Raw genomic sequence first — 20,306 nt, 5'->3', positions numbered from 1 at the left:
AGAAGAACTTTATACAGTCTAGCTACAATTTGCTCCACTTCATTCTGGCCTCCATGTTTTCTGATGAGAAATTCGTGGTCATTTTGAATCATTGTTCCCCTCTTAAATAATGCATTGTTTTTCTTCTGAGTGCTTTCAACATTTTCTTCCTGTCTTTCGTTTTCAGCAGTTTGATTATGGTATTTGAATTTATCCTGTTTGGAGTTCACTGAGCTTCTTGAATCTGTAGGTTTATATCATTCATCATATTTGAGAAATTTTCAGCCATTTTTTCTTCAGACTTTTTTCCTGCATTTCCCTCTTTCTCCTCTTTTGCTGAGTCTCTGATGACACAAATTGTGTCTTTTAGTATTGTCCCACAAGTCTCTGAGGCTCTGTTAATTTTTTTCAATCTTTTCTTTGTTATTCAAATTGGATAATTTCTCTTTATCTGTCTTTAAGTTCACTGATTCTTTCCAACATTTATGTCATTTTGGCATTGGCATTTGTTGAATGTCTTTCCTGCAAATGGAGATTTTTCTGATTTTTTGTATGCTAAGTAATTTTTTACTGTATTCTGGAAGTTTTGAATATTATGACTCTGGGTCTTGTTTAAATCTTATAGAGAACGTTGATATTTCTGTTTTAGCAGGAAACTGGCCCATTTGGGTTCATGCAGAATGTTCCAACCAGTTTTCTATCTGTGTGTTTTTAATGTCAGTTTTGTTTTCAAAGCCTTTGCAGTGCTGTTTAGATCTGCCCCCCCATGTGCTCCACCTAGTGGCCAATTTGGTCAGTGGTCTATTTCTTATTTCAGTTTTCAAATTCTTTGGCATAATATTAGGGCCAAACCCATGCATGGGCAGCTTAGGAGTGAGCTAGAAATTCATAAACAACTTTATAGCATTGCTTTTCTGAGCTCCTCTCTCTCCATGGTATACCCACTCCTTATGGGTTGCCTGTGGCTTCCCTTTTTAGTCCTCTTGCTAGAAAGAGGCTTTATTTACCCTGCTCTGCCACACACTTTCTTCAATGACACTTTGTGTCCAGAGCCAAGCAATGGATATTTATATTTTCCTCCTGGAACCACAGCTCTTCCATTGGAGAGGAAAGTTCCATTTCCTCATTTTTGATGCCTGTGGGCCCCTCCCTGCTACCCCTATCACTGTCAGGAAATCCCACTCTTCCTCCTCAAGCCTGAACTAGAGGACTTCTGAGGCTCTCTCTACCAGTGCCAATGCCCATTTCCAGGTTCTCCCTCCCAACTGAGAAATCACAGGGAAAAGAATGGTAAAATCACCACTGGTTAGACAGTATGTCAAATTTTTTCTTCTTTCTCAGTATTGAGTCTTCCAATTCATAAACACTGTATATCTCTCCATTTTTTTAGATCTTATTTAAATTTTCTCATCAGTGTTTTGTACTTTCCATATACAGGTCTTGCACTTATCACTAAGTAACTCGTGTTTTTTTATGTTATTGTAAATGGTATTTTTAAAAATTCATGTTCCAATTGTTTACTGCCAGCATATGGAAATGCAATTGATTTTTTTATATTGATCTTATTTACTGCAGTCTTGCTTAGTTCACTTACTAGTGTGAATAGCTTTTTTGTAGATGCCCTAGGATTTTTCCCATAGATGATCTTGTGATATGTGAATAATGACAGTTTTCCTTTTTCCTTAATAATCTGCATGCCTTGTATTTCTTTTTTTCTTTTTCTTTCTTTTTTTTCCTTATTGCATTGGCTAGCATCATCAGTGAAATGTTGAAAAGAAGTGATGAGAACGGACATCTTTCTTGTTCTCAGTCTTAGAAGAAAAGCTTTCAATCTTTTATTATATGCTTTAGGTAGATTTTTTTTAATAGGTGCCTTTTATTACTTTGAGGAAATTCCTTCCTATTTATAATGTATTGAGAGTTTTTATTCTGAATGGGTATTGAATTTTGTCAAGACTTTTTTCTGTGTGTATTGAAATGACCATTTTTTTCTTTTTTTCTGTTAATGTGCTGAATTGCATTGATTGATTTTCAACTTTTAAACCAACCTTGCATTCTTAGAAATAACCCCACTTTGTCATGATCTGTTATCCTTTTTATAAGTTGTGATGTTTTGGTAAAGATTTTTACCTCTATGATCGTAAGGAATATTGTACTTAATTTTTTTCTTTTCTTGGATTGTCTTTGTTTGGTTTTGGTATTAGGATAATGCTAGCCTCATTGTATGAGGTGGTATTTCCCCTGCCTTTGTTTCCTGAAAGAGTTTGGGTAGGATTGATATTATTTCTTCCCACTTAAATAAGAAATCTAAAATAGTCAAACTCCTTTTTTCTGTTTTAATCTAGCTAGTTTGTCAATTTTATTAATCTTTTCAAAGAGCTAGATTTTGGTTCATTGAGTTTTGTCTACTGTTGTTCTGTTTTATATTGCATTGAGTTCCATTCTTATCTATTATTCCCATCCTTCTTCTTACTTTTTCTTTTTTTTTTTTAAATCTTCATTGAATTTGTTACAATACTGCTTCTGTTTCGGTTTTTTGGCTGCAAGGCATGTGGGATCTTAGCTCCCCAACCAGGGATCGAACCCGCACCCCCTGTATTGGAAGGCGAAGTCTTAACCACTGGACTGCCAGGGAAGTCCCTTCTTACTTTTTCTTAATTTATTCTTTTTTTCTGTCTTCTTAAGATGGAAGCTCTGATCATCGATTTTAAGCTTTTTTTCTCATACAAGCATTTACAGCTATAAAATCTTCTAAAAGGAGCATTTACTTAGAAGCACATTTCAACATCTCTGAAGTCGTAATACATCGTACACTCAATAACATCTTCTAGTTATAGCTGTCATTATTTTTTCTTTCTTAGTGATACACACAGTAATGATGCATCTTACAGTCATCGGTGTCCTAAACTCAATGAAATGTATTACACAATTCTTTTGAATTTTGCTTAGCTAATAATGACTTAGTAAAGATGTTGACATAATGATGCTTGTGGGTCATAGCTATTCTCTCCTTGCCTTTGTTTATACTTTGTTTATAGCATGACTGTCGGTTTTTATAGCATGTCTATTTTTATCTTTTCATGTATTATCCTCAAAATCCAGGTCTCCTTGAGAGCCTGCTTAAGATCCTCCAAAGCATCTAATAGAATACGCTGCATACAGGGTACACGATGCTTTTAGATTAAAACAAAAAGATGATAAAGACTTAATTGCAGAGTATAGACCTGAAAATGGCCCCAAAACTGAAGCCCTCCGAGCCCATAGTTAATGTGTACATCAAAAATTGCAAGTGTATATATGTTGTTGGGTGTGTCCTACTTTCAGTGAACTAGCAGTGCCCAATGACACACTTTTCTATTTAAAACAGATCTGTTTTTAATTCATCTTAGATCTTTTCCTATCAGTTGCTGCATTTTTTCTGTTTGTTTGAGTTGTGTCCTATTCTAAACGAAATATGTTAATATTTATACTGTACACACCCTTCTATTTGTCTGTTTTCTTATTTATCTTACCCAATATGAGTTACTTTAGATACTTTTTTTCTCTGGGTTTTTATTTTCTTTAACTGAATGAAACAGAGTGTAAAATCATTTCTTTTAATCTCTTTAGCTCCTTAAAACCCTGTTGTTTTCACATGCTTAGAAGACTCCCTGGCTAAGCCAGTATTCCACCCTAGTATTCTGTAAGGCTTTGATCCTTACACAGTCTACCCGACTCCTCCAGGTCTAGCATTTCAGTGGATGAAATTTTCTTTATTGTTTTTTTTGTTTGTTTGTTCTTCCCATTATAGAGGAGGTACACTACTTACCAGTTTAACTCAGGCAATAATTTTGAACACACCCCCAAGAGAAAGAGTGACTCCTGTACTGTGCTGCTTGTGGCACTACTAAGGAGAAGAACCCAGGGGTCCATTCTCACACTGGGAAAAGTTCATTTATCAGCAAACCTGCCTTCTTCCCTGATCAGAAAGCCCCAGGTTCCCATGGACACTGCTTGGTATAGGAAGTCAGTGTTCATGTTTATCTATCAGAACACTTTTGGCCTAGGTTGCTAGAATTCTCAACTAAAGGTGGCTTACACAATGAGGATTTGTCTCATTGAATGAGAAATCTAAAATTAGGCAGTACTAAAGTTGGTGAAGTAATCCAGTGATTTCAGGGTTCTGGCTTTGCCCTTAAATTTCCATTTGGCTGCACCTGTCTAAGCATCACACCCCCATACAACATCCATCCTAGAGCCTCTTTTCCTGGGGGTTTTTTTTTGTGTGTGCGTGTGTCTCTTCCTCTCATCAGAGAAAGAACTTTTCCATGAACCCCTTGTGTACCTCCTCATATATCTCATTGTACAGGATTGTGTTATTTTGTGCTGGAGCTGCACAGGAGTCTGGGAAAGCAATTATTTAGAATATTCACATTCAGTCATGGGAGGCGGGCTCTGACAGCAAGGAAGCAGAAGGTGGACAGTCAAACAGTCAATAGTATCTGCAAGTGTGTCTGTGTATGATGTGTGAGTAAGATAGAGAAACTGAAATTGACATTTTTGGGGTAAAGGCTGCTGTTCCCATATGAAGTTGTACGTGGACTCATAGTGGAACTTTGGATGACCTGCCACAGTGGAGGATGGTGATGGCATTTGAGCTAAAATTGCCTCTGCTGCCTATGACACAATCAGAACTTTATATTTTGTTTTAGTTTCTTGAAATCTTGGTTTCATGATTTCAGGTTGAGTCCAGAAATCTTCCTGAAACGTCCAGTGGTTGAAGGAAATCGTTGGAGGTTGGACTGCATTCTTAAGCGAAAAGCAGTATGTACTTTCCTAACAAATGCTGATGTAATTTTTTAAAAGTTTATTGCCTCTGAAATGCCTTTTTCCCCCCAAAGCCCTTCATATACACTTAGAACTTTTTTCTTTAGAGCTTGACAAAAAGTAGAATACTTAACTGTTTTCAAGTTCATTTGGTTCTGATTTTTTTCCCATTACTTTTGAATCATAAATATTTTTACCTAATTCACAGCGTGGATTATATTACCAACTCTAATTTTTTGTTTTTTAATCAGTTGTAGGCAGCTGATTTGTTAGGCAAAACATTGTAATAAAATTTCATCATTGAGTAATAAATGATGAAATGAAACATAGAATTTTATTTATTTATTTTTCATTATTTTGTCATTTGAGCAAAATTCAGAGTCATCTGAGAATGATTTCAGTCAGATGGGGTCAAGCTGATGTTGAAGCATGTCAAATGGAAGGACATAAAGAATTGGTGGTTCCAGTTTGGGGACAGTTCATGGTAATAGTGTGAAATAGTGTGACCCTGTAGATCCTGGGTGAGCATTGAGTGTGCTTTTTTTGTTATAAGAAGTAAACAACTGAAGCAGTATAGGCTCACCAATGACTACTTTACATTCATATTGCTAATGAAATTTTTTATGTGGTTGGTCCTCAACCGAGTTAAATTAAGTTGAATTAGAATAGTTGAATTAAGTTCAATTTATTATTAATCATGTCCAAATTAGGGAGTGCTAGTAGCCTTTTTACGATTATTTGAAACTGTCTTAATTTTTAGAATTCTGTCATTAAACATTCTATCAGATTTGTAGGTCCTAAGTAATTGGGGTTAGTATCAATATTTTCTATTTCTCACAGCCATCACTTATTTCGTTTTTTCCATCCTCTACATTCCACTACCCCTTTCCCACTCACCTTTCCTCCTTTCAATGTCTTTTCCCCATGCCTTTAGTTTAGGATATCTGGGGATAGTATAGGCAGACCTCACTGTTGATATTAAAGGCAAAAGAAGTTGATTGTCTTTATTTCAGACACATGTTCTGCCAAACAGCATCATTTTCAAGGCTAGTCTAATCTGTTGTCTCAACAGACTTCCATTCACAAAATTGGAAATTCTGGTCTTGAAAAGCATTATTTGCATATTCATTAGATAACCCATCATACATTTACTGTGTCTTCTCTGAGCCTGGTACTACACTAATTACTAAGGATGCCATGTGTGTGAATAGTATTCCATCCCCGCCCGTGGAGGGCTTGCTGAAGGAGTCATATCCTGGGCTTAGTCCTAGCCTCACCAAACATCTTTCTACATATTGAATGGGCTATAACTTTCTCCATGTTTCTCTCCGTGAAATGGCAGCTTTCCCATTTCTCCTCTAAAAGTAAACTCCAGAAACTCCATTCTAATAAGTTTTTCCAGCCTTGCCTAACGATCATCAATCATAACAGAATATCCTCTCCTCATTAGTACTTATCCGATACTTTACTCTTTTAGGTTTCAATTAACATGTTTTTGTTGAATGCCTCTTACGTGCAGGGCACTTGGCTAATCACATGGGAATGTACAAAAATAAAAGACTCGATTCTTGACCTGAAGGAGCTTAAAAATCTACACAAGAGTCAGCTGGGTACAGAGACAGTGGCAAGATTCAAAGCAGGAGGGAGAGCATTGGGTAGGTCTGATGTGGAAGCCCCTCACAACCTGAGGAATTTAGGGCATTTGGTATGAACCAGAAATTTTAAAAGAAGAGCTTTCTAGGTATAGGAAGTGTGATGAGGAAACATGCTGGATGCAGGAATTCATAAGGCCTTGTCAGTCACAGCAAGGTGACAAAGTTGATGACACATGAGTGTTAGCATAGGTAGGATGGGGGATCAAGCTGGAAAGGTAGTAGGGATGTGGAGGCTTTGTGAGTCAAGCCAGTGGTTTGCACTTTACGGACGACAGTGGGGAACCACTGTGGGGGGGTATGATGGAAGAAGGGTGATCTGATGAAAATGGTGTGTTGGGACGGTGAATCTGGTAGTAGGAGGAAGTGGGAAGAACCCAGAGTCAGAGAGCTACATTTTAGATCACGTGCGTGTGAGGTGCCTACAGGACATCTAAGTACACTCCAGAAAGCTAGTTGCCAGATCAGGGCTCAGGAGGCAGGTCCTGCAAACCTGGTCGTCCACTTCATGGTAGCTGGCGTGTGTTTGTTTATTCCCCTCAGCATATCTGTCCAGGTCCCTTTTCTGTCACTATCATGGCTTCTCTTTGCTTTTACGGCCCATGAATCCTGTGAGGTACCAGGTGAATACCATGACCAGGTAAATAGTGCTGCCCGATAACCGTGCTTTGTTTGTTTCAATTTCATCTGCTTTTTGAAACTTGTAATTTTTAAATTGCCTGAAATGGTTTTTTTAATTTCCTGAGGAAATAGTAATACTATTAAATATTAATTTCTCAGTGGTACATTTAAGAGAATTGCTCTTCCTTAATCCAGTTACACAATATTGTTAAATTTTTAACATTCAGATCATTCCAGATTGACATTTCATACACTCATAAACACTGCTTCACATAAATAATTTAGTTTCTGAAAGCCACTAGCTTCACAAAGTACTGGGTTTAAAATAGCATTTCTTCTTGCATTAATGGGTCCCAGAGGTCCGCAAGGTTGATTGAAATGAATTATTTTTTTCTTCTATTTGATTGTGCAGATCTTTGGGGAGAAATTTAGTGTCTCTGCCTTATAGCCAACATATAGGCAAACATTTCTTTTAATGGATGTTTCTTAGGGGGAAAATACAATATTTTGTTTCTCTGGTAATAGCCAAGTTGATATTTTCCTGTTTCTCTGGCCTTCTGATATGCAATGTCATCATTTAAAATAGTGTAAGCCAATGTTGAGAGGCAGACTGCTTTAACTCAAAGCAGCATCCCAGGGTTTTCACAGTTCTGCATTTATTGCACTAAGAGGTGAGATAAGTTGCATCATAGTTATCGTAACTGCATCCCTGTATCCAATTTGTATATTTTAACCTTAGAAATATGTGGTATTTCTGATGAGACTTGCACCAAAAGATTCTTCAAGTGCAGCCACCTAGAGACTTAACAGAACCTAGGTTCTCAGGGAGGATTTTGTCGTCAGGTTAATTTCTTTCTGTCCTGGGCCACAAGGCACATTCTAGAGTTGCAGTCAGTGACCAACAGGAGGGAAAGATGTCCAGGTTTTTCAAACGAGATGAATAATCACATCACTGTAGAGAAAAATCAAAGGGAATCTTACCAAAATGGTGGGCTAGAAGGGCATGGCAGGGAAGGAGGGAAGGGATCTTCAACCTTAAGGACTGTGCTTTGAACAAAACTGGCTTTAAAAAAAGGCACATGAGCATGTGTGCTCTTACATCCCAGTGCTGCTTGCATTTAAATGGTGAGGATACGATTTTGTTTTTATCCTTTACTTTGCATGTTCCTAAAATATCGCACACCTCCTCCACCTCCCATCGCCCCCCTCCACCGGGGAAGCTCTTGACAAGTGATGATCCTGGAGATGTGTTAGCTAAGCTATCTTTAGGCAATGGACAGACTTAGCTACATTTAGAAAATATTTTGACCACAGTGCTTGAACAATCAGAGAAAAAGCTGGCTCAGAAGCAAAGTCTCTTGATTTCAACTATAAAAGATGTTTATTTTTCATTTTCTTCACATGCATTTGTATGTGTAAAGCACCTAAAAATTCCTACTGTTAATAGTATTATATCTGCTCTACTTGCTTAAAAACTAATTAGAAAAGAGGATAGAACTTTTATCTTTTTAAACTCAGGTGTCATAAAGTTTATTCTGTGGAATCCTTGGGTTAGTTGACTTCAGCAGAGATAAGAAACATGGCATAGAAACGTAAGAAGCACAGTCAAGTCCAGGCTATTTGTTTTCCTACTTCCCCTATTAATACTTTTCTTCTGAGCAAAAAGTAATTTCCCCTGGGGTCACTAAAAGGCATTGGTAAAACATTGGATACTTCAAAAGTGTATTTTTGAAATTACAGAATTAACATCAGTCCTTTTTTTTCTAATTTGGCTTTCATTTTGCACAAATATTTCCCATATTTTGTATACGTCTGCACTATTATGGCCCAACAAATGCCTTCATTCCCAAGGGACGTATTTTGCTTTGCCCTTTATAGTTTAGAGTTTATGGCAGTGTTGTAATGTCTTGACCAAAAGAAGAGGAATTTATTGCTTTATTATCACAGGAATCTTGTCACTAATTAACTGTTTATTGTGGACATGGCCGTAAGTAAATAATTGTAAACCAGACTACATAAAAAGGAACTTTTTATATTTAATTACTTCCTTATTAGTCATTTCTACTTAAGCTAAAATGACTTAAAAGTCTCTATCCTATTTCCTACAGAGTTATTTATTTCAATGTGAAAAGACACAGTATAGAAGAAAATGTCAGGTATTAATAGATGGAGGATAATGCTGTAATCCATTAGCATTAAAATCTCTGTTATTTAAAAAAATCCATTAGTTATGTAGATAAATGGAAAATTGTAAGATTCAGGCCAGTTCCTAATTTTCAGTTACTGTACTTCATGGGTAATAATCTCATAAGCCTAAGAAGCAGAATTTCATCCACTTAAAACAAATGAACTGTAATGAAAGATGTCAGGTGTAACGTTCTATAATTTAGGTTGAAATTGGGGGTCTTAAACTTTATATTATGTCATTCAATGGGAGGCTATTTGTTTAACTGCTATTCAGTGCTGAATCCTAAAATATTCAAATAGCAAAGTAAATCTGAATAGTAGAGGAGAAAAATAAAATAATGTTCTAGTTTTCATTTAGAGTGCTCACTGGCCAGATCATTAGAAATTAATCTGTTCACTTCCTGCCTGCACTTTCACTTCCTTATTTCTTTACTCAAGTCTGTACTTATGTACTTGATTACAACAGTAGTTGCATAATATAATACATAACAAGCAAGTTCCAAAAGTCAGCTGTTAACCAGAGAAATAAAATGACATATGTATTTTTAATCCTGTTTTTTTTCAGAGCAAGAATGGGTCTTCTCTTAGTACTCAGATTTCTTTAATGCAGCCCAGAATGTAAATCTAGTGTATCCCTTCAAAAATATGCACACTTTTCAGATATTACGAACGCCAAGTAAGATAGAGTTAGTATTTTGAAGTGATGTGTTATTATAAGGATTTAGGGGCCAAAATATGCTTTTTATTGGCAGAGCAACATTGGGGAACTGTATATATGTTTGGTTTACTCCAAGATTTTACATCTTGCAGCCTAAAAATATTAACTCCTATGTTATTTCACATTTTTATAGCATTGCAAAAATATCCAGTTCTTATAAATTAGATGTGTTCAACCAGTAAGGCTTCTTAAATTTGTGACTCGAATGTCCATTACGAACAATACTTAATTACCATGGATTACATTTAAACTGTAACTAAATTATTCACTCTAGTTTATTAGCTATGCCTGCATCTCAAATACTCTAGAAAGGATTATGGAAAACTTCTTGCCTTAAATCTGTAGGATATTAAATGCCTAGGTGTAGCTACAGTACTCAACATGCATGTAATATGTTTCAGAATGCTTTCAGAGCTGCTGGGTACAGTAAATGCAAATTAAAATGTTGCAAACTACACAGCAACACTGAGGATGCAAACCTAAAAAGTAAAAAAGTGATATAAGAAGTGGGGGTAAATAAGATAGGGTTTCCTGGAGGAACTGTATGTTGGTGGCGGAACTGTGTAAGCGGACAGGGATGGGGGAGGACATTCAGGTGTCAGGCAATTTATCCTAAGCTAAAACCTTGTCACCACCCAGAACTAGGAGAGAAAATACTAGTACTTTTCTATACTACCAGCTGTTGGACATTTTTTTGACGGTTAATATTAAGAATAAATATTATTTGTATAGCATATTAAAGTTTATGAGGCAATTTTGATTTAATTTGACCTTCACAACGGCCTTGTCTACTTTCTTTTAGGTCCAAGGTCTAAGGATGGATCAATGTTAATTTCTGTGCTGCTGCTAAAACTCGGGGATTTTTGAATGTTAGAGAAGCTGACTTCTGAAGAAGTCATTTCAGTGGTGAAATAGACATTAATGATTTAATTATGGGTTAAGAGTATGAACCAATACATTCACCTCTGAAGACCGAGAAATGTTTTTTCCACTGAAATAATTTTTTAATAAAGAAAAATTCTATGAAAATACCCCCAGAAACATTTAAGGCATGTTTAGCATAATTTATTGCATCAGAGTTTTAAAAACACTGTTATTTCAATTCTTTGTGGTATAATAAAAACAAGCAGAAAATCCTAATCCTGTAACATGAATCAGGTCAAAACTTTCCTCAATGTCAAGTGTTCTGAGATGTTCAAAGTTGTAAGACTATCAGATACTTTTAGTATTTAAAGTTGCAATTTCAACTTTCTGGCTATAATTAGTCAAATATTGACTGTCTCAGTATGACAAGTCATAGAATGGAAGGGAGATAAATTGTTATTTTTTATATTTGTGTCTTAATATACACTTATGTTTCACCTTCTTGTATTGCATTTTTCATTAAATATTTTATTATACTTGTTTATAGAAAAAATTTTTAGAAAGTACAATGCCCCGGAAATGAAGAAGAAAAAGAAAATCATAACCTACCTCCAGAAATTCTTATTCCTCCCTGTGTTTTCTCTTGTGACAGCAACAGGGGGTGCGGATCTTCATTATGCTCTACAAAGAGGTGGAACTTGCTCTTGGAATCAATAGTGAATACAGCAAGAGGACTTTGATGCATCTACACCCCAACATAAAGGTATTCAGGTCATCTTGCTTAACAATGTTTCTTCTTTATTATTCTGTAGTTATTCAGATACATTTTACTTTGAGCAGTGGTAATCTTTAGAATTCCCTAATGTATATTTTGAATAAGTAATATTGTGAACTTCTCAGAAATAAAATAATTATACTTTCTTATACTTCTGATCTTGATGGAGTCAGCAGAGTTCTCATTTCTGCTTCTCTTACCCTGATAATTTAGCCAAGAACATTCTTCCTAGAGTTGTTTTAAGAGCCCTGTCAAGTTCCTATACTCCTCATTAAGGTTATCCTGGAACCTCTTAAATGTGATCTCCCTGGGATGTCCCTTGAACACTGATAGCAACAAAGAGAACTCCTTTAGGATTTAAAGTGCTCTCCTTAAAAGCACTTTGTATAAAGTACTAGTAAAGTGAATAAACATGGTAAGCAATTTGAAAAAAGCCTTTTGATATTTTACCAAAGACCTGAAGCCTATCAGTAAATATTGTCACCCAGTCACTGAGCTACATCAAGACAATGAATTAATCTTCAGCAGGCTTAAAGTATATAATGATTATATATTTCACCTGATTAAAAAAAGATATTCCATGTAAATAATAACCAAAAGAGAGCAGGAGTGGCTCTACTAATATTGGACAAAATAGACTTTAAATCAATAAAGTTTACAATAGATAAAGAAGGACATTATATATTAGTAAAAGGTTCAATGCAGCAAGAAAATGTAATAATTATAAACGTTTACGTACCTAATACTGACCATCAAAATATATAAAGCAAACATTGACAGAATTGAAGGGTGAAATAAAACAGTTCTATAATAACAGTTGGACACTTTAATCTCACACTCTCAATAATGGATTGGTATATACGTACAATGGAATATTTTTCAGTCTTAAAAAGGAAGGAAATTCTGACATGTGTTAAAATATGGATGAACCTTGAAGACATTATTCTAAGTAAAAATAAGCCAGTCATAAAGACAGATATTGTGTGATTCCATTTACATGAGATACCTAGAGTGGTCAAATTCATAGAGACAGAAAGTAGATGGTAGTTGCCAGATTTTGTGAGGAGGAGGGAACAAGGAGTTTTTGTTTAATAGGTATAGAGTTCCAGTTTTGCAAAATAAAAAGTTCTGGTGATAGATAGTGGTGATGGTTGCACTATATGAATATGCTTAATACCACTGAACTGTACACTTTAAAAGATTAATACGGTAAATTTTATGTGTATTTTACCACCATAAAAACATGTTATTAAAAAATAAAGTTGCCTCCAAAGTTTTTGGAATGTTTCTACTTAAAGATGTACAAAAATAGGTCAGTCTGGGATTATTCAGAGAGAATTCCGTTTGAAACCAGGAGGTTAATAACTTCTTAAATTACCTTTAAAATCAAGAGCTGCCAAAACATCTATATCCCTATATCAATATGATTACTAGTTCAACTTAATGACTGCCAAAATATCAATATACTTATTAAAAATTTTGTCAGAGATAGGTGTAGGCTAAAAAGTTTTAGTGTTTTTTATATAACATATAACATAACCCTTTTGGGGGCAAAGGGAATCTGCTATTCCATTGAGCTGACTTTTATTGAAATATGCGGCCAAATTTCAAGCTAAAGGGCAGCTTCCCCCATATGTGACGGGTCCAGGGTGGTCAGGGGAGTTTTGAAAAGTATCCAGGGATAAATACTGAGGATAAAATAAATAAATACTCTGCTAAATACTGAGGATAAAATTAGAAGTTTGGGGATTTTCTTTGATGGATAGATAGCACATTTTAGCATTTGAATTGTAGGAAATGTTCAGGGGAGTAAACAGACCTCTTTTATTATAATATGAAAGACATTTTAGAAAGCATATTACTACGTGTGTGGTTTTTTTCCTCTCAAGGTGATGAGGCACCCAGATCATGTGTCATCCAGTGTATATCTGTGGGCTCATCACGAGAAACTCATCATCATCGACCAGTCGATGGCCTTTGTGGGTGGGATTGACCTGGCCTATGGAAGGTGGGATGACAATGAACACAGACTCACGGACGTGGGCAGCGTGAAGCGCGTCACCGGGGGACCTTCTCTGGGTTCCCTCACAGTTAGTAAATTTCACCTTTATGGAACTGCATATAAGGGACACAGTTTGTATAAGTGTGTGTTAATAGTGTGATTGGTTGACTGATGGATTGAATGAGAGGTGGCATATCCCTGGAGGGGTAAAGAACATTGAGTCCAACACAGACCTGGTTTCAAATACCACTTAGTTAGTCTGTAACTATGTATCTGTTAATCTCAGTTTCTTCTCTTGTAAGAAGAGAAAACAGATTTGATAGAGCATGTGCTATCTCATAGTCAGTTCCTTTGCTTTCCATTTAAATTAAAGATTTAGTTCCTATTTGGGAAAAAAGTTCATAAACAAAAATGTGCGGCAAAATTGGACTTTAAGTTAAATAAGCAACCTTATTACAATTAGCTGCCAAGGTTTTTGAAATCTTCCCTCTTACAGACATACAAAAATAGGATAGGTCAGTCTGGAGTCATTTAGGGAATTCTATTTGAAAGGAGGAGGTTAATAACTTCTCAAAGTATCTTTCAAATCAAGAGCTGCCAAAATCTCTGTATGCCTATACTTGTATACTTATTATTTCAACTCAGATGGTTGCCAAAATATCAGTATGCTTATTAAAAAGTTTGATGGGCTCCATCTTATTTTACTGCTGTATATGTTGGTGACTTTTCTGGGAAAACAGAGATTTAGTGAAAAGGTAACGGGGGAAAATAATTGACAGAAAAAGCATCGCTTACTTAATATTTATCAGAGGAAGAAGTTCAGTAGCTCAACAGTGAGTATAACTCACGTAATTGTATTTGAAACCAAAAGGTTAATTGGCATGAAATTTCTGGCCCAGTGAAAGAGGAACTATAATGGACTTCCTGGTATCCCTTTGGAAGTATTTAAACAGCTCACAAGAATCGCCCACTGCCCTGTGACTGACCTCACACATGTTATTGCGTGTCTCTTAGGGAGCCTCCATCGTGTGTAAACTTTAAACTGGAATTAAAAGGTCACAGTGCAGCTTATCTTATGCAGTTTCTTTTCTTTTCTTTCTTTTTTTTTTTTTTTAAATAATTTTCTCAGGCTGAAACAACAGAGTCTATGGAATCCTTAAGCCTCAAAGATAAAAACGAATCTAACAAAAATCTGCCTGTCCTGAAGACTGTTGATGATGCAGATTCAAAACTGAAAGGCATAGGAAAGCCCAGAAAGTTCTCCAAATTCAGCCTCTACAGGCAGCTGCACAGACACTACCTACGCAGCACAGACAGCATCAGCAGCCTCGACAGCGCCTCCAGTAAGTCATCGTCTGCACTGGAACTTACCTCAACTATGCTCTGTTCCTCCATAGCCAGACACCGTATACCTGTTTGCAGAACGTGTCCTTCTATAATGGAGTAAAGTGAACAATGCTGAGAAGTCATTATATCATCCTGTTCAGTCTCATGCCATTTCATGGCTCTGTTTGACTCATTTTAGAACAGATTTATTGTTTTATTCACATCACTAGTCATGACAACCACAATTCATGCTTCTAATGGTTGCAGAATGACTAAGCATTTCTAAAATAACGCCAAGTCATAAAGGAAAAAGAAGAGTATTAGGTGTACTTTATAAACTTTTCATATAAGAGATTTCACGTCTCTTTCTATCCAGAAATACATCCAGCTTGTATCCTGAAACATCAGATTTTCTACATCTTATAAATTTACCATTCTTTAAGATTTGTCTTAAAGCTCTACGGTTTTCTGTTGCACAGAATTTGTGACTGATTCTATAGCCTTGCCTTGTTTTTAAAATGATTGCAGCTGCTTCTGAGTTTAGAAAACTTGATATATTTATATATATATCTATATCTCTTTGTAAAGAAAGAACTCTCAACTTTCTCCAGGTGATTGTAATCACTGTAGGAGTCGTCAGAATTTAATCCATGGTTTAAAGCCCCACTTGAAACTCTTTCGCTCTTCTGGTGAGTCAGAGCAGGGGCTCACTAGACCTAACGTTGGTAAGTGATGTGTGAAGCGCCACAATCTCTGTAGGCTTCAGCTTTTGCTGCGTGAGCAGAGTGACTGTGTCTCTGGATTGGCTTTATGTTCTCACAGTTTTCACCCCACGTATATTTTCAGAATTGATAATCTGATAAGTTTCTGTAAGAACTAGGTTCTCGAATAAATTAATCAGGGCCTAAAATATGGTGGAATGAAGAGGAATTTGGCAATGGATCAGATTTAGTGACAAGTGATCATCATAATAAATAGCAACCACAGTAAAATTGTAAGCTAGCATTTATTGTGTGCAGACTCTGCCACTCACTGCCCTGAGCACTTGTGGGGCTCGGTAATAACAGTGCTATCTCCTTTTTACAGATGACCCAACGCAGGGTTAGAGGTGATAAGTGATGTGCCCAGAGAAGTTCTAGTTTATCAGTCTCCCAGAAGTCATGCTTCAGACTTGCGATTTAGCAGATGTGCCGATAGTCATCAGGACCTTTTGGCTAAATTCTTAAGGCCACAGTTCTATGTACTATTTAGGAGATGACTGAGATAGAGCCCAGCTAGCATGGCTGGCTGTGAATCACTTGTGGCCGTCAGGAGCTAATGACCCTGAACATTAAGCTGGACCTTGAGCAGTGGTTCCAGCATTCTGTAGTCTGGAGACCCTACAACTTTTAAACTGATTAACCGTATATAGTGAACTAAAGCTCCAATGTAACTGTTAAGTAAATTTGTTTGTCTTAAATCACATTGATATAAAATACATAAACAACATTGATATACATTAAAATATGGAGAAGAGCATATATGGGGAGACATTTTCTTTATTTAGCATACAGCTAGTCCCTGATGCCTATGTGGATTCAGCGATAGCTCACAGTAATCCCTGCGCTCCGTAGAGCGTCATAGCCCTGAGACAGGGCACTGGGAAGTCCAGAGAGCCAGGTCAGGGGTGCACGCCGGGGCAGACATTGAAGATAAAAGGTTGCAAACACGTCCAGGTATTGCTTTGTAATTCCAGAGTGTGGCTTTGCTGCGTTAGGACTGACGACGAGATGGAGGAATGAAGCTGTGAAACATGAAGTCAAGGGGACTGAATGCTAGTGTTGCTGACAGCAGGATTGGGGGCAAGTGGAAAAGAAGATGCAAGCTGGGTGCAGAATACGTTAAGTAATTCAGGCTGATGGCAGGCTGCGAAGGGGTGAGCCCCGTAGTGGTGAACTAGGGACAGCAATGCGGGTGGTTTCCAGGTGTTGATGGAGATCCTCTCCCGAATAAACTGGATACACGTCCAGTGCACTGTTTTTTATTGAGAGAGAGAGAAGAGAGAAAGTAAACAACCTAAAATCCAAGAGTAGAGGATGGAGGATGGTTGAGAACATAATGAGCAGTTCATTCCCTTGATGGAATTGCACAATCATTAAAAACTGTAAGTGGGGATACAAAAATAAATGTATACGACTCATTTGTTCTTTAAATAAGTACTTACGGAGCTCCTATGTCAATCACTGTTCTAGATACTAGGGATGGAATGAACAACACAGACAAAATTCTGTTAAGTAGTAGGAGAGTAAGGATGGGAATTGTATATACAAATAGATCATCAAACACAATGTGTCAGGTGGTAAGAATTATCACGGAAAACAGTACAGCAGGGGAAGGGGGGAAGGGCAGAGGGGAGGAGTTACTATTTTATATGGGGAGGGGGTCAGAGAATGCTTTTCCAATGAAGTGAGTTTTCGAGAAAGATCAAAAGGGAGAGAAGAATCAGGATAAGATAATGTCTGAGGGGAGGGAGTCCAGCCAGGAGGAGTAGTAGCAAGTGCAGACTATGAGGCAAGAGGGGATTGGTATGTTCCAGGAGTGGCTGAAGTCGGGTGGGCTAGGGGAGAATGATAGGAGCAAAGTCGGAGAGGGTTGGGTAGATTATAGAATTTTGGTTTATACGTTGAGTGAAAAAGGAAGCCATCAGGTGGTCTTTTTTAACATCTTTATTGGAGCATAATTGCTTTACAATGGTGTGTTAGTTTCTGCTTTATAACAAAGTGAATCAGTTATACATATACATATGTTCCCATATCTCTTCCCTCTTGTGTCTCCCTCCCTCCCACCATCCCTATCCCACCCCTCTAGGTGGTCACAAAGCACCGAGCTGATCTCCCTGTGCTATGCGGCTGCTTCCCACTAGCTATCTATTTTACATTTGGTAGTGTATATATGTCCATGCCACTCTCTCACCCTGTCACATCTTACCCCTCCCCCTCCCCATATCCTCAAGTCCATTCTCTAGTAGGTCTGTGTCTTTATTCCCATCTTGCCACTAGGTTCTTCATGACCTTTTTTTTTTTTTTTTCCTTAGATTCCATATATATGTGTTAGCATACTGTATTTGTTTTTCTCTTTCTGACTTACTTCACTCTGTATGACAGACTCTAACTCCATCCACCTCACTACAAATACCTCCATTTCATTTCTTTTTATGGCTGAGTAATATTCCATTGTATATATGTGCCACATCTTCTTTATCCATTCATCCGATCATGGACACTTAGGTTGCTTCCATGTCCTGGCTATTGTAAATAGAGCTGCAATGAACATTTTGATACATGACTCTTTTTGAATTATGGTTTTCTCAGGGTATATGCCCAGTAGTGGGATTGCTGGGTCGTATGGTAGTTCTATTTTTAGTTTTTTAAGGAACCTCCATGCTGTTCTCCATAGTGGCTGTATCAATTCCCACCAACAGTGCAAGAGTGTTCCCTTTTCTCCACACCCTCTCCAGCATTTATTGTTTCTAGATTTTTTGATGATGGCCATTCTGACTGGTGTGAGATGATATCTCATTGTAGTTTTGATTTGCATTTCTCTAATGATTAATGATGTTGAGCATTCTTTCATGTGTTTGTTGGCAATCTGTATATCTTCTTTGGAGAAATGTTTATTTAGGTCTTCTGCCCATCAGATGGTCTTGAGCAAAGACCAGACAAGGTCTGACTTGCATTTTTACAAACGTTCTCTTCAGAGCAGACAGGGGTGGCAAGTAGTGACCAGGCAGGTACTGAATACATCTTGAGGTGGAGCTGACAGCATTTGCTGATGCACTGCATATGGGATGTGGGGGACGGAGAGGACTCTTTCCATTAACTACGTTAAGTTACAATTTTAACTTTTTAATATGAAAAAAGTTAATTTACTTAAATAGGAAAGCCAAAGGATAGTTGAGTCCTTCTGGGGCAGTGCTTTGCAAAGTCTATTCCTTGGATCCTGGTGTTTCTCGGGGGGACTCTGAGGATAATACTGAGGGCCCCGGACCCTCCTACCTCTATTGGTACCTGTGTCAACCAGAAAAATCCCACATATATTATTTTATATATTGGACTTCCATGTGAATTTGTATTGGGAAAAAGAAAAGGAAGTTCTACTATTCATAATGAAGGAAGTTTAAAGAGCACAGCTCTACATTTAAATCATGTAAACTTTTAAACTTATATTGTCTTATAGGACTTGAAACCCAAATTAAGCACAGAGTGACTCTTCATTATAAGTTTGAAACTGAATGTTTACTTGAGTTAATAACTTCCTTCCTGAAGACGTGAACTGGATTAGCTTCTCTGCAATGTTTTACTTGAATGCAAAAGGCCATGGCTGAACAGGACTCCTAGCGAAGACCCGTTTTTTTTTTGTTTTTGTTTTTGTTTTTTATGCTTCATCATGGGTTCCTTTGTTTTCCATCCCTTTTTTTTTTATGGTCTGTGTTTTCTCTTTTTATAAATTTATTTATTTATTTATTTTTATTTTTGGCTGCGTTGGGTCTTCCTCCTGCACACAGAGTGTGCACGCAAGATCACTGTGTGTTTTTAAGTAGAAAAAACTGCACTAAAATCAGCTCATCTTAAATGTGATTAGTAACTATGGTAGATTTCTATAGTATTTATTTTAATTCAAGATCACTCAGCCATCTTCAAGATTTTTTTTCTCTTAAAATTATGTTGCAAGAGGGAGAATTTCAAACACATTGTTTCCTTGATACAGTTATTTTAAAACGGTTGAATTTTATTCTTCTTATATTTAGTAATTGTTTGCTAATCTTTTCCTTTTAAGCAAGATTTAATATATGGCTGATGGGGAAAATAATTCTTGCCATTTAGTTGAGACAAGTGTTTCAAACTCAGATATCTAATCATAAGGGATAATGAAGAGTAGGTTAAGTCATTTCTAAACTCTGTTTTCAGTGGTGTAGAACGTATAACACTTATTTTCACTCTCAAAGAGCTTATTATCTAATAGGTAAGTGGTGGTATTATTAACCTAGTGCCTTAGTAATTCATCAGGGGGAAATATCCTCTGGCAAGAGTGGTCAGTGAAGCCTTCTCCACAACTGTAAACCTGATCCACAATGCCAAAATCCAAAAAGTTTCAAGAACCAAGAGATTTAAAAATATATATATATAACTCATTGGGGACCTGTTTTGGAACTGGCCGTGAATATAGGCAGAAATTCAGTAGGTAGAGACTAAGAAGGGAGAGAAACAGGCACTCCAGGTAGATATTATATCTTAACACACATATGAGAAATGCCAACGTCAAAGGGGGGAACCAACAGCAAAATGAAAAGACAACCTACTGAATGGGAGAAGATATTTGTAAATGATATATCTAATA

At 36.8% G+C, this 20,306-nt stretch overlaps 1 protein-coding gene across 7 annotated transcripts in view; it reads left to right on the top strand.

The window, feature by feature from the left end:
- Positions 1 to 20,306, top strand: part of PLD1 (phospholipase D1) — a 218,439-nt gene that overhangs the window by 126,745 nt on the left and 71,388 nt on the right. For 5 of the 7 annotated variants that reach the window (XM_082458923.1, XM_082458929.1, XM_082458927.1 and 2 more), the window contains exons 12-16: positions 4,701 to 4,782; positions 11,480 to 11,590; positions 13,492 to 13,692; positions 14,734 to 14,947; positions 15,542 to 15,655. In XM_082458923.1, the coding sequence (XP_082315049.1) occupies positions 4,701 to 4,782; positions 11,480 to 11,590; positions 13,492 to 13,692; positions 14,734 to 14,947; positions 15,542 to 15,655 (722 nt within the window). The remainder of the gene's footprint in view (positions 1 to 4,700; positions 4,783 to 11,479; positions 11,591 to 13,491; positions 13,693 to 14,733; positions 14,948 to 15,541; positions 15,656 to 20,306) is intronic. The other 2 variants (XM_082458924.1, XM_082458925.1) reach the window with 2 other exon arrangements.

This window comes from Balaenoptera physalus (genome assembly GCF_965194825.1).
Source record: "Balaenoptera physalus genome assembly, chromosome: 4".
Taxonomy (NCBI): domain Eukaryota; kingdom Metazoa; phylum Chordata; class Mammalia; order Artiodactyla; family Balaenopteridae; genus Balaenoptera; species Balaenoptera physalus.
The sequence above is the reverse complement of the archived record's forward strand: the minus strand, read 5'-3'. Positions and strand labels throughout refer to the sequence as shown.